Raw genomic sequence first — 12,615 nt, forward strand, 5'->3', positions numbered from 1 at the left:
TACAGAGGAATAAAACCACAGATAACATGGGTTCCCTCTGGTAAAGGGAGTGAAATGGCAGGGTGAAGAGATAGTGACCTCTGCTTATTATTCTACATACGTTTATGTTATTTGAATATTTTATGAGCATACCTTCATGTACTAAGAGGATGACTAAGGAGAGGGGTAGGGAAGAAAATAGAGGGAAGCAGAACACTTGAGTTCTATTTCCAGTTCAACCACTTATTTTGCTGTGTGATCTTATCCAAGTCATTCAACCATATGAATTTTACCATCAGTAAAAAAAATATGGATTATAATATGATCTAGAAATACAAAACTCTAATGTGCTTCAGGAATGTGAGGGATTATTATCATTTTTTAAAAATTAATTTATTTTTGGCTGCATTGGGTCTTTGTTGCTGCACGTGGGCTTTCTCTAGTTGTGGGTAGTGGGGGCTACTCTTTGTTGCAGTGTGTGAGCTTCTCTTGCTGCGGAGCACAGGCTTTAGGCATGCGGGCTTCAGTAGTTGTGGCTCACGGGGCTCTACAGAGCAGGCTCAGTAGTTGTGGCGCACAGGCTTAGTTGCTCTGCGGCATGTGGGATTCTCCCGGACCAGGGCTCAAACCCGTGTCCCCTGCATTGGCAGGCAGATTCTTAACCACTGTGGCACCAGGGAAGCCCCTATCATTCTTAAGGTGTAAGGCCTTTTTAATGGAATTCTTGCCATCTCAACCCATACCACATTACCTCTTGAGAGCCCAGGCAGACACCAGGTGTTCAGTAAATATTAATAATGACCGTGATGATGACTTTTCATTTATTAGAATAAAAGGTGTTTGCATATTCATTATGGATTGCTAATTTTGCCAAGTCTTCATTACTTTGTCTGTCCCAGATGAAGATGGGAAAAACAGAGTGTAAATAAGGTTGTATTATTTGCTTAAGCTTAATTTAGTATGATTTACTTAAAGTAAAATATTTCATTTCCTTTCAAGTGTGACCAATTCTACTTTCTTTAGGTTAAAAGAAGAGCTTGAACAATCAGGCATGAAGATTGCCTCGGTTAAAGGCTCCCACTAGTGGTCAATACTTTCTCATTTGGTAAAATAAATAAAATAATTGAATGAAATGCATTCTTTCTTAAAAGGAATTTTTATTATTTTTCTCTAGCAGGAGATGGATAAAGAGTCACTGCTAAAAGGAACAAGTTGAAATTCCTCCATTTCTTTTGCAAGGCCCTTCCCAACCTGGCTCTGTCTCACCCCTCAGGCCTCATCACTGGTCACTCTCCTTGGAGCCTGTGGCCACTTAAGACTGTTCTGCAGTTCCTGAACGGGCCACTTTCATGCTTCTGGGCCTTTGTTTATGCTGCTTCCTCTATCTGGAATCCCCTTTTCTTTTGATTTCTTTATCTTGGTAAACTCCTGATATCTCTAAGGTCAAGATCACATGCCAGTCCTACTGTGAAGCCTTCACTGCATGTTTATGATACATTTCTGTGGAATTTTTCAAGTCAGGTGTGGCTGTCTGTGCCCTTTTCTCTTTTGCTCCACAGTGCATGCCCTGATGCAAAAATTTCTTGTTATTCATCTTTGTTCCCCCAACACATTCCAGGTATCTGATAACTGCTTAACGACTGAAAGTAGTGACAGGGCTTTGCACATAATAAGCACTCAAATATTTGTTAAATGAAGTAAGATTATTATTTAAATTGCTCCTTATATATGAATTTCAATGAGAGGCATACTTGCAAAAAGTTGCTTTTTCTTATCTCTGTTGCAGTAATTTTTCCACTCCAAGATCTGTTGACTGTGTAGAATATTCTCTGAATAACCTGGTTCCAAAAGGAAAACAAAACCAAATAACATTAAAGATATCTATTACTTTATCAAAGGCCATCTTATGAGCATTCTTTGAACTAAGCTAAGTTTTGGCCTTTTGATTATATCAAGTGTAATTTCTAGTAAAAATTAATACTATATTAAAAAAGTCTACATCCATATAGTTTGCATCTGCCCTTATAATTCTAAGAATAAAAAAATTCTTTGCTCACAAGTCGGCATTTCCCAGGTGCCTACATGTCACTTTCATTTTTACCTCTCATATAGGGATTCAAGTAGTGCTTATTAGGCTAGATGTTTCTGGAAGGCATATGAGGTGGGAAATCTGCACTGGGGTGGCTTAACAATTACTGGGTCAGAAGAATGGCTGCCAACATGGTATGATTCAAGAGGGCATATTTTGGTTATTATAGCCTTATCCATTGGAGTTTTGAAGACTTCTGAACTCTCTCTGGAAACTCAGATACATCTGGGATAGTTTATATCCCGAGTCCTTATTTAGGCATGAACAGTTTTGTTACTAACTAGTGTTTTAATAAGTTTAACAAAGGTGAAACTCTGGAGAAGACCCTGGACAAGATGGGAGAGAAGGAGGATGGGTAGCAAAGGTGTCTGAAATGGAGGATGTATGTGCTGTTGTGTAGGGGAGGACTGGAGAAGGAAGACAGGCTGCAATCCTGGAGGTAGGAGGCCACAGTGCGTTCTTAACACTTTTACCTGGGGTTATTCCTACCCATTTAATTTGCACTTGACCTATTAGGGTTTTTTCTTTTTTTTCTTTTCTTCTTCGAAAGGAAGCAAGGGTGAGAAGAGCAATTAAGCAGCTTTTGTGGTACTTTGGCTTTAGTTTTGATTATCTAATGATATGGAAATCCTGTATCCTTGGTGGTTTTTATCATAGAAGAGGTTAGATCTCCTTTTTAGGCTATTTTAGTGCAAGAAGAACAAAAAAGAGAAGACATTTGGACATCTATCCTAAGAGTAGGCCTAATGAGGAACCAAACCACTATTCTGTTTCTGGATTCCATATCAAAGAGAGTGATTCCCAAAAATAACAGGAAAAAAGTAGCCTCAGGATGAAGGTCCAGGCTTGTGCTGCCCGGCACACCTCACCCCATCTCGCTACCAGTGCTAACTCCTCCCGACCCTTCAGCATCTAGCTCAGTTACCAACTCCATAGGAAGCCCCAGCACAGGCACTTGGGTCGAGCTGTCTTCTGTGCTCCTGATGTCACCTGAGTCTCCTTCGGTCATCCTGTGGTTATATTCTCAACACAGGTATACCTGATTGTCATCACCTCCAAATTCTAAGGAACCCGATCTCTTTTCACTTGCATCCCAGCGCCTGATATGTTGCTCTGCCTATATCATCAGGTGGTCAATAACTGCATGATAATTTTAAAAACTGAGGTATAATTAACATACATTATATTAGTTTTAGGTGTACAACATAATGATTTAATATTTGTATATATTGTGAAATAATCGCCACAATAAGTCTAGTGAACATCCATTTCCACGGTTACAGAATTTTTCTTTCTTGTGATGAGAACTTTTAAGATTTACTTTCTTGGTAACTTTCAAATATTTAGTACAGTATTATGAACTATAGTCACCATGCTGTAAATTACATCCCCATGACTAATTTATTTTACAACTGGAAGTTTATACCTTTTGATTCCCTTCACCCATTTTGCCTTCTCCCCACCTCCTGCCTCTGGCAGCTCCCAATCTGTTCTCTGTGTTTGTGAGCGTTCTTTTTTTTTTTTTTTAAGATTTATATCATACAGTATTTGTCTTTCTCTGACTTATTTCACTTAGCATAATGCCCTCAAGGTCCATCCATGGTGTTGCAAATGGCAGGATTCCACTCTTTTCTTATGGCTGAGCAATATTCCATTGTATTCCACATCTTCTTTATCCATTCATCTGTGGATGAACACTTAGGTTGTTTCCATTTATTGGCTATTATAAATAATGACACAGTAACACAGGGGTGCATGTATCTTTTCAAGTTACTGTTTCCGTTTCCTTTGGATAAATACCCAGAAGCGGAATTGCTGGATCATACAGTGATTCTATTTTAGTTTTTTTGAGGAACCTCCATTGGCTGCACCAATTTACATTCCCACCAAGAATGCACATGAGTTCCCTTTTTTCCACATCCTTGTTATTTCTTGTCTTTTTGATGATAGCCATTCTAACAAGTGTCAGGTGATATCTCACTTTAGTTTTGATTTGAATTTCCCTGATTAGTAATGTTGAACATCTTTTCATGTACCTGTTGGCCATCTGTATATCTTCTTTGGAAAATTGCTTGATAAATTAATGAGATTGGAAAACTGTGTACCAAAGACTTTCATGTTATATTTGTGATAGAGACATATGGGTTGGATTCATAGCTAATTGAATAACTCTATCCAAAGTTTTGAACAGCAGATGGATACTAACCTAGGAAAGTTCTCTAATTAATATTTTACGTAAAATCAGTACTGTTGACTATGATTTACAGATAGATTGCATATAAGATGTACAGAAAATATAAAACAGGGAACTGTATACAAAATTATTGTGAAAGATACTACTAATGTAGTTGTGTTTACTCTTGAGGAAAAAATAAGACTACAGTATAGATGTGACCATGATCTGAATGGTTATCAGGTGGAAGAAGAAGTTGATTTGTTTTGTACTGCATCAGAGGGTAGAAATAGAACTGGAACTACTAGAATTACTGGATAGAAATGCCCTTACTGGTTAGAAATGCTTCAATGTAAACAAGAGTTTCCTAACATTAGCCTTATGAAGCAATGGGTTGTATGAAGTAGTGAGGTTTCTTCTCACCACAATTATTTAGTCAGAAGCTCACAGGATTCCCGTGTTAGGTGGGAGCTGGGACTAGCTGGTGTCTACAACTTCTCTACTGGCCCCAGTCACTCAGACTCTGAGTGAGGTGCTTCAGGGCAGAGAAAGTGTTTTATTCAACACTGTATTTTTAGCACTAGCTTCACAAAAGTTCCTATAAAAAAGATGGAGGATTTTAGGCCAGAAATTATATATATGAAAATAAAAATTAAGAATATCTTTTATCATAGTTCCATGTCTTCTCTCTCAAGTTAAAGTCAATTTCAATACATATTATTACACCAAACTTTTCTTTGTTGCACATTATTAGATTTTTGTCCTTATTTCTTGATTTTGAATGTAAATTTATCTTAAAGTCTAAGTTTCCTGTCTATCTAAATTTTGTATATATATACCCCTCAAATATTTTATATTACTTATGGAGGTACTATATAACACTTAAAATTATAAAACTTTAATCTGTATTTATTTTTATTTTATTCTTTTCATCTTTTGTTCTTTTGACAGAATTTTTAAAATTCATAAACATTTTGAATGTTAAGTAATTTCCTATTTTTAGCCTCTGCTAACCTACTTGTCTCATACTGTAATAAAATGTACCTGTATTCCATTTTTCCATAGCCTAAAATCTCCTTATTCAGTGGCCCCTTACATCAGCACATTTATTGGTTTCCACACAACTGATTCAGCATTTTAGCTTATCGAGGTAGGGGCACCATCTAGTGGTGAGAGCATGTAACTGCTGGTTCTACATTAATTACAGTTGTTTTTTTCCCCCCTAACTTTTTTGGTCTACCAGTTTTAGGTTTTTAAAAAGAAATTAATCAAAAATTTAAAAATATAAAAAAAAGTAAAAATTAATAATAGTAAGAATAACTGTTTACTATCAGTGAGAGAAATGAAATTTGATAATTTTTCACCAAGGAATCTCTAGTCAACTTGACAATTTGAATTGTAAGTCAGTCTCCTTTCTTTTTCTTTATATCTATTGAAGTGGAAAACTCTAATTCACAATTAGAGGTCACCAGGAATAGAAGTATGTGTTTGGTGGTTCTGTCAGAGTTTTTGATAAGCAGATTAAATGCAGACACAGAAATTACAGAGAGATTGCTCTTTGTAGATGACTTTAATGCAGATGAACAACTCAATGCTGGAAGCCTGGCTCTTCTATTAGGCGGTGTGTGTGTGTGTGTGTGTGTGTGTGAACGGGTTCCTGATCCACTCTAGTCACTATGGCTCTGAAAAGTATTTCTTCATGGTCTCCTGCAGAACTTGGACTTAAACAAAACTATCTAATAAAAATGATTTCTTTCTCTGTCAAAAGAAAACGTTCTCAAGGGGAAAGAGTTAAGCTATTAGTGATGAGCAGTTTCCACCAGTTTAGCCATTTTAGGAAATATCACTACCTTGTCCTCAACAATGAAAATCCTGACATTTCAGCCTGGAGTGATAGATTCAGGCCAATCAAGACACTGAATACACCACTAAGACACCATGTGAGCAAGCCACAGAAATATCTTTACTGCCAGCAACAATATCACAAAAAAGTATTTTCAATATTATCACTAATTTTAAAACCTCACATGAGTACCTCTTTCCTCAAAAGTCAGCATATGCCAGTAAGGATAAGCAGAGCCTTATTCACTGGCAATTTCTTTGCATGGTATGCAAACCTGCAAACTCAAGGGCTACAATTTGCTGGTATTTCCAATTCTCATTTTCATTCGATATCAAGAGGCTTATTTCTCACTTGCCAACTCTTCTATGGAAATAAAGGAGAACGTGGAGTGACTCTGCTCTTATTTAGGTAGTGATGTCCTTTTTTGCTATATGTAAATTTGGTGTTCTGCCTTTCCATTCTAAAACAGCTGACAAAATACTTAACTAAACAAATAAAAAGTCTTTTCCTGTAGCATAGGTTTTCAGTGATAAATGGAAAATAAAAGTTGCCCAAATTTTCTTCATTGCATATGTGCCACACATAAGCTAATACTTGAGTCATACACTGTGTAAGCAGTTTCTTCCAACTGTAAAGTGAAATAACTGAATAACTCTACCATGCAAACAAAATATGTTAATTGTCCTATACTGTATGCCACTGAGAGTATATATTCAATAGGGTCATATGATAAATTAATTTTGCCTTTTTTGAGATATCTGTCATTAATTCTGAGGCTGATCTTTGTAAGTTTCTTGGAAATACTGTTATCTTTGCCATGAGCAGGGTAGAGAATGACACTTCTCTAATTTGGTTACTTCTATGCCATTAGCAACAAAATTAATTAATTTCATACTAGAAAGGTTATTTTGTATTTTTTTATAGAAAAATTCACTGTACTCTGAAATAACCTAAAACTTTCAATGACTTCATGTCATTATCTGACCAAACTTCATAATAGAAAAGGCACTGGGTAGAACAGATAACCAGTCCAATAAAATTGTTTCTAGGTATTCAGTGTGATGCTTTTTATTTGCATCTTTCTGTTTTGGAGGGTAGTATGAGATTATCACAACAGTAGGTACACTTATCTCAGGACATACAGATTCACCTTCTGTATTCTCAGTTAGATCTTATTTACTACTTACGTTATGATGTTTTGAGTTGCCCCATTATCATTATTTCACAAGTATTTTACACTTTAATGACTACTACTGAGCAATGGATTCACTTTTTAAAAAATTTTTATTGGAGTATAGTTGATTTACAAAATTGTATTAGTTTCTGCTTACAACAAAATGAATCAGCTATACTGGATTCATTTTTGTGAACTGGGGATAAAGCAGCATAATACTAACAATAAAGCATAAATTTAAGAAATGTAAACAATAATATGCAAATGCCACGCAAATATGTCAGCAGCAATAATTAATTGGATCCTGTTAATTGACCTATGTAGTTCTTTTTGTTCAACGACTAACATACTAGCATTTCTCAGAAAATGTGAATTATATGCGAACAAAATGGTTTCATGGCTTTGCACTCTTCCTAAAACTTCCTGGGGGCCACTTGCTAGATGACTATAGACCATCATAGGTCCAGCGATCATACTTCAATAAATACCAAACTAGAAAGTGTATAGAAGGAAAATTTATCTCTTTTATAATTCTGTTCTTTAATATCTTTTCTAAGAACAAATTCCAATAAAAGGTTGCTCTGTAGACAGCATTCTCTGAATTGGTAGAAGGTTGGACTAGATTATCTTTAAGATCTTTTCTAATTCTTGAGATTCTAATATACTATTAATACGTCCTTAGTTTATAGAACAGTCAGCAATCAGAACCCAATAATTCCTATTGGAATTGAAACCAGGGTTATGTATAGAATTCTTAAGCATGAATAACTTCACTTATTCACTCAATAAATACTTACTGTGTATCTATTATGTGCCAGGCACTATTCTAGGTATTGGAGATATAGCAACATCTAAATATAGACAAAGTCCCTCCTCTCATGGAGTTTATGTTATAGAGAAGGAGATGGACAATAAGCAAAAAATTTACATATCAGTGATATAGGCGCTAAGAAGGAAAATAAAGCAGAACAAAGGAACAGAAGTGTAGAGGGAGGGGACAGGGAGAAGAAGGTGAAGAAGGCAGAGGGTGATCAGGGAAGGTCTCACTAAGAAGGGAATGTCTGAGCACACATCTGGATGAAGTGAGGGAGTGAGTCATGTGGAAATCTGTAGGAAGAGCATTCCAGGCAGAGGAAAGAGTAAGAACAAAGCACCTGAGGCAGAAGCAGGTTTGGTCTGTTCCAGGAACAGAGAGGAGGCAGGCCGTTGTTGCTGAAGCAGAGTGATGAGATGGGGAAACACTGGAGGGTCTGAGCAGAGGAGTGACATGGTCTGACTTATATTTTCAAAGGATAACTCTGCTTTGTGGAGACTAGACTGTAGGGCAATGAGGGTGTAAGTAGGGAGACCAATTAGAAGGAATCTATGTGAAACACAAGGATGAGTGGCTGGGCCAGGGTGATTGTAGTGGAGGTAGTTTAGTAGAGTGTTGTGGTTAACAGGCAAAAATAACTTCTGAGATACTCTTGGATGACAGTGACACCTTATGGTTCAAATAAAGTCTTATAAAGTTTTATGACAGAAGAGAATCAATGTAAAAGCAAATAATGAAGTTCCTACAGTAGAAAAAGAATGGTAGTATTCTGTAACTCAACAGAAACCAACAAATTCATAGCCAACAAAAAGTGCCCTAAGAATGAGAGGGCCTTCCTCAGAGGAGACTGTTCTATTTACCAGAGGCAGGGATCAATCTCCCCCGGGTATGGCTGTGAATGTGAGGTGTGCCCTGAGGTTGGTTCAGCTGTGGAGTTCTTCCAAAGATAATCTGGAAGCTAGGGCAGAGAATGCCTGGTGTGGCTGCAGTGTGAGCTATAGGCCTGTGTGCTCTCACTCATACTGCATGCCCTGCCTGTGACTGACCAAATGAGGCTGTGTATGAGAAACATGGAATGAGAACACCCCACAAAATAGGAGATTGTGATCATGTTATTTTAAATTCTTACATGATTTGTTTTCTGATTACATACAATCTATTTTTCATTATCATTTCAGTTCTAACTTTGAGGCACTATAGATACATCTTTTTTTGGAAAAGGATGTTGAAAATTCTTTTCAGTATTATTTGCAAATGCTAAAGATCAACTGGGTATCAATATTAATGATACAGCAAAAGGTATACCTCATAATACCAGACCGAATGAGCATATCACTTAAATTTTATATACAAGAGACCTCTTAAGCGCTGGACACATATAAGAAGGCAAATAGATAGAAATAATTAATTCAATTTTACTTCCTTCCACTTAAAATAATCATTATGGCCCATTTTGCATAAAGATCTGAAAGCCTGGATACTAGATAATGACAAAAAGGAGACTTATAGAGTTATATTAAGACAAAAAGGGACTCGGCCTACCGTGGTGATGTAGCGGGAGTGGAATTCTGGAGCATCTTTCAGGAACGTGAGGCCAGGATGTGTATCTACCACATCCTGAAAAAGAACAAAACCAAACTAAATTAACAAACATACCCAAAAAAACCCCAAGACACCTACAGAATTTTTTTCCCTCTTGTAGAATACTTGCCAGTTGAGCAAACTCGCTGTTTCAGAATATTGAACAATGTACTTAAAATTTAATTAGTACTTAATTAAATTCAAATATTTCACAAGCATACTTATGTGTGTTTTTGAACAGTATATGTCAATAAAAAGTTAAAATTTTAATTTAGCTATATTTGGTGATTTATGAATCAAATGTCTTACAGGTACATACTGTAATTCTAACATGCATGTCCGGGAAATTCATCCCACAGATCTTGGTAGGGATTGCTAAGTGAAATTTACACAGAAAGGATGATAGACATAAGCCCACTAGAACGATTCTTTCTCAAACTACAGACATGGGAAATTTTGGGGGAAAAAAATAGCCTTGTAGCCAAATAGCTTTAAATCTATGTTAAGTTCTATGAACCAGCTAATGTTCATCAAAATAACTGTGTTGACAAATGTGTTTTCCAATTTAGGATTTTATTTATTTTAAAATCTGATATTTTGTTCTCATGGAAGACTATTAGAATATTAAATCCTTGAAATACTGTTTTTATTTTCTAATTAGGTTTTAAAAGCACTTTGAATGAGCCTAGAGAACCTAATGGAGATAATTACTGTTAATTTAATAACCAGAGGCAACAGCAATGCTAACATAGATATAATCTATTAATTGGCTAGTCATGAATGGACAGACATCAGTTATATCTCTTTCCTTTGTTTCTTCAGAGCAGTTAGCTATTCATACCTACCAATACAGTCTAAAACCAGTGGACCTTACTATTTCTTTAAATTTTATTTGGAAATAATTTTAGACTTACAGAAAATTGCAAAAATTTTATAGAGAGATTTCCTACATCTTTCTCCCAGCTTCCCATAATGGTAACAACTTACAAACCATAGTACAATTATCAAAACTAGGAAATGAACATTGATGTAATGCTAAACTACAGACCTTATTCAAAAATTTCCAGCTTTTCCCCTAATCCGTTTTTTCTGTTACAGGATCCTAACTGCATTAGTTCTTGTGTCTCATTGGTCTCTCCCAATCTGTGGCAGTTCTTCAGTCTTTCCTTTTATTTCATGATTCTGACACTTTATGAGTTCTGGTTAGTTATTCTGTAGAATGTCTCTCAATGTGGCATTGTCTGGTATTTCCTCATCATTAAAGTTACACACTTTTAATGGGTATACCACAGAAGTGATGTTGTGTCCTTTTCAGTCTTACAAGGAGTATGTGATGCTGATATGTTTTACAACTTGTGTTAATTTTAGAACACACTTGGTTAAAGTGGTATCTGCTGGGTTGCCACCATAAATTTATTATTACCCCTTAATAACTGATAAATATCATGGGGGAGATACTTTAAGACACTGCTAATATCCTGTTTCTCTGAAAACTTGTGCCCACAGATTTCAGCAGCCATTGACGGAAACTGACTGTGACATTTATATAGTGGTGTTTACCTTATTTATTTATTAAACATCTTTATTGGAGTATAATTGCTTTACAATGGTGTGTTAGTTTCTGCTTTATAACAAAATGAACCAGCTATACATAAACATATATCCCCATATCTCTTCCCTCTTGCATCTTCCTCCCACCCTCCCTATCCCACCCCTCTAGGTGGTCACAAAGCACCGAGCTGATCTCCCTGTGCTATGCGGCTGCTTCCCACTAGCTATCTACTTTACATTTGGTAGTATATATAAGTCCATGCCACTCTCTCACTTCGTCCCAGCTTACCCTTCCCCCTCCCCGTGTCCTCAAGTTCATCTTCTACATCTGCATCTTTATTCCTGTCCTGCCCCTAGGTTCTTCATAACCATTTTTTTTTAAGGTTCCATATATATGTGTTAGCATATGGTATTTGTTTTTCTCTTTATGACTTACTTCAGCCTGTATGACAGACTCTAGGTCCATCCACCTCACTACAAATACCTCAGTGTCATTACTCTTTATGGCTGAGTAATATTCCATTGTATATATGTGTCACATCATCTTTATCCATTCAGCTGTTGATGGACACTTAGGTTGCTTCCATGTCCTGGCTATTGTAAACAGTGCTAAAATGAACATTGTGGTACATGACTCTTTTTGAATTATGGTTTTCTCAGGGTATATGCCCAGTAGTGGGATTGCTGGGTCGTATGGTAGCTCAATTTTTAGCTTTTCAAGGAACCTCCATATTGTTCTCCGTAGTGGCTGTATCAATTTACATTCCCAACAACAGTGCAAGAGGGTGCCCTTTTTTCCACACCCTCTCCAGCATTTATTGTTTGTAGATTTTTTGATGAAGGCCATTCTGACTGGTGTGAGGTGATACCTCAGTGTAGGTTTTTTTTTTTTTTTTTTTGCGGTATGCGGGCCTTTCACTGTTGTGGCCTCTCCGGTTGTGGAGCACAGGCTCTGGACGCACAGGCTCATCGGCCATGGCTCATGGGCCCAGCTGCTCCGCGCCATGTGGGATCTTCCTGGACCGGGGCACGAACCCTTGTCCCCTGCATCGGCAGGCGGACTCCCCAGGTGGACTCCCAACCACTGTGCCACCAGGGAAGCCCCTCAGTGTAGTTTTGATTTGCATTTCTCTAATGAGTGATGTTGAGCATTCTTTCATGTGTTTGTTGGCAAGCTGTATATCTTCTTTGGAGAAATGTCTATTTAGGTCTTCTGCCCATTTTTGGATTGGGTTGTTTGTTTTTTTGAAATTAAGCTGCATGAGCTGCTTGTAAATTTTAGAGATGAATCTTTTGTCAGTTGCTTCATTTGCAAATATTTTCTCCCACTCTGAGGGTTGTCTTTTCGTCTTGTTTATGGTATCCTTTGCTGTGCAAAAGCTTTTAAGTTTCACTAGGTCCCATTTGTTTA

At 36.9% G+C, this 12,615-nt stretch overlaps 1 protein-coding gene across 5 annotated transcripts in view; it reads right to left on the minus strand.

The window, feature by feature from the left end:
• The window catches only part of PPP2R3A (protein phosphatase 2 regulatory subunit B''alpha), a 221,725-nt gene that overhangs the window by 80,285 nt on the left and 128,825 nt on the right, over positions 1–12,615 (minus strand). For 4 of the 5 annotated variants that reach the window (XM_029213675.1, XM_029213673.1, XM_029213674.1 and 1 more), the window contains 2 exons: positions 9,615–9,689; positions 1,731–1,817 (listed from right to left, as the gene is read on the minus strand). In XM_029213675.1, coding sequence (XP_029069508.1) covers positions 1,731–1,817; positions 9,615–9,689 — 162 coding nt within the window. The remainder of the gene's footprint in view (positions 1–1,730; positions 1,818–9,614; positions 9,690–12,615) is intronic. The other variant, XM_029213677.1, reaches the window with a different exon arrangement.

Source organism: Monodon monoceros, unplaced genomic scaffold, assembly GCF_005190385.1.
Source record: "Monodon monoceros isolate NGI ecotype Baffin Bay Population unplaced genomic scaffold, NGI_Narwhal_1 Super_Scaffold_11, whole genome shotgun sequence".
Classification (NCBI taxonomy): Eukaryota; Metazoa; Chordata; class Mammalia; order Artiodactyla; family Monodontidae; genus Monodon; species Monodon monoceros.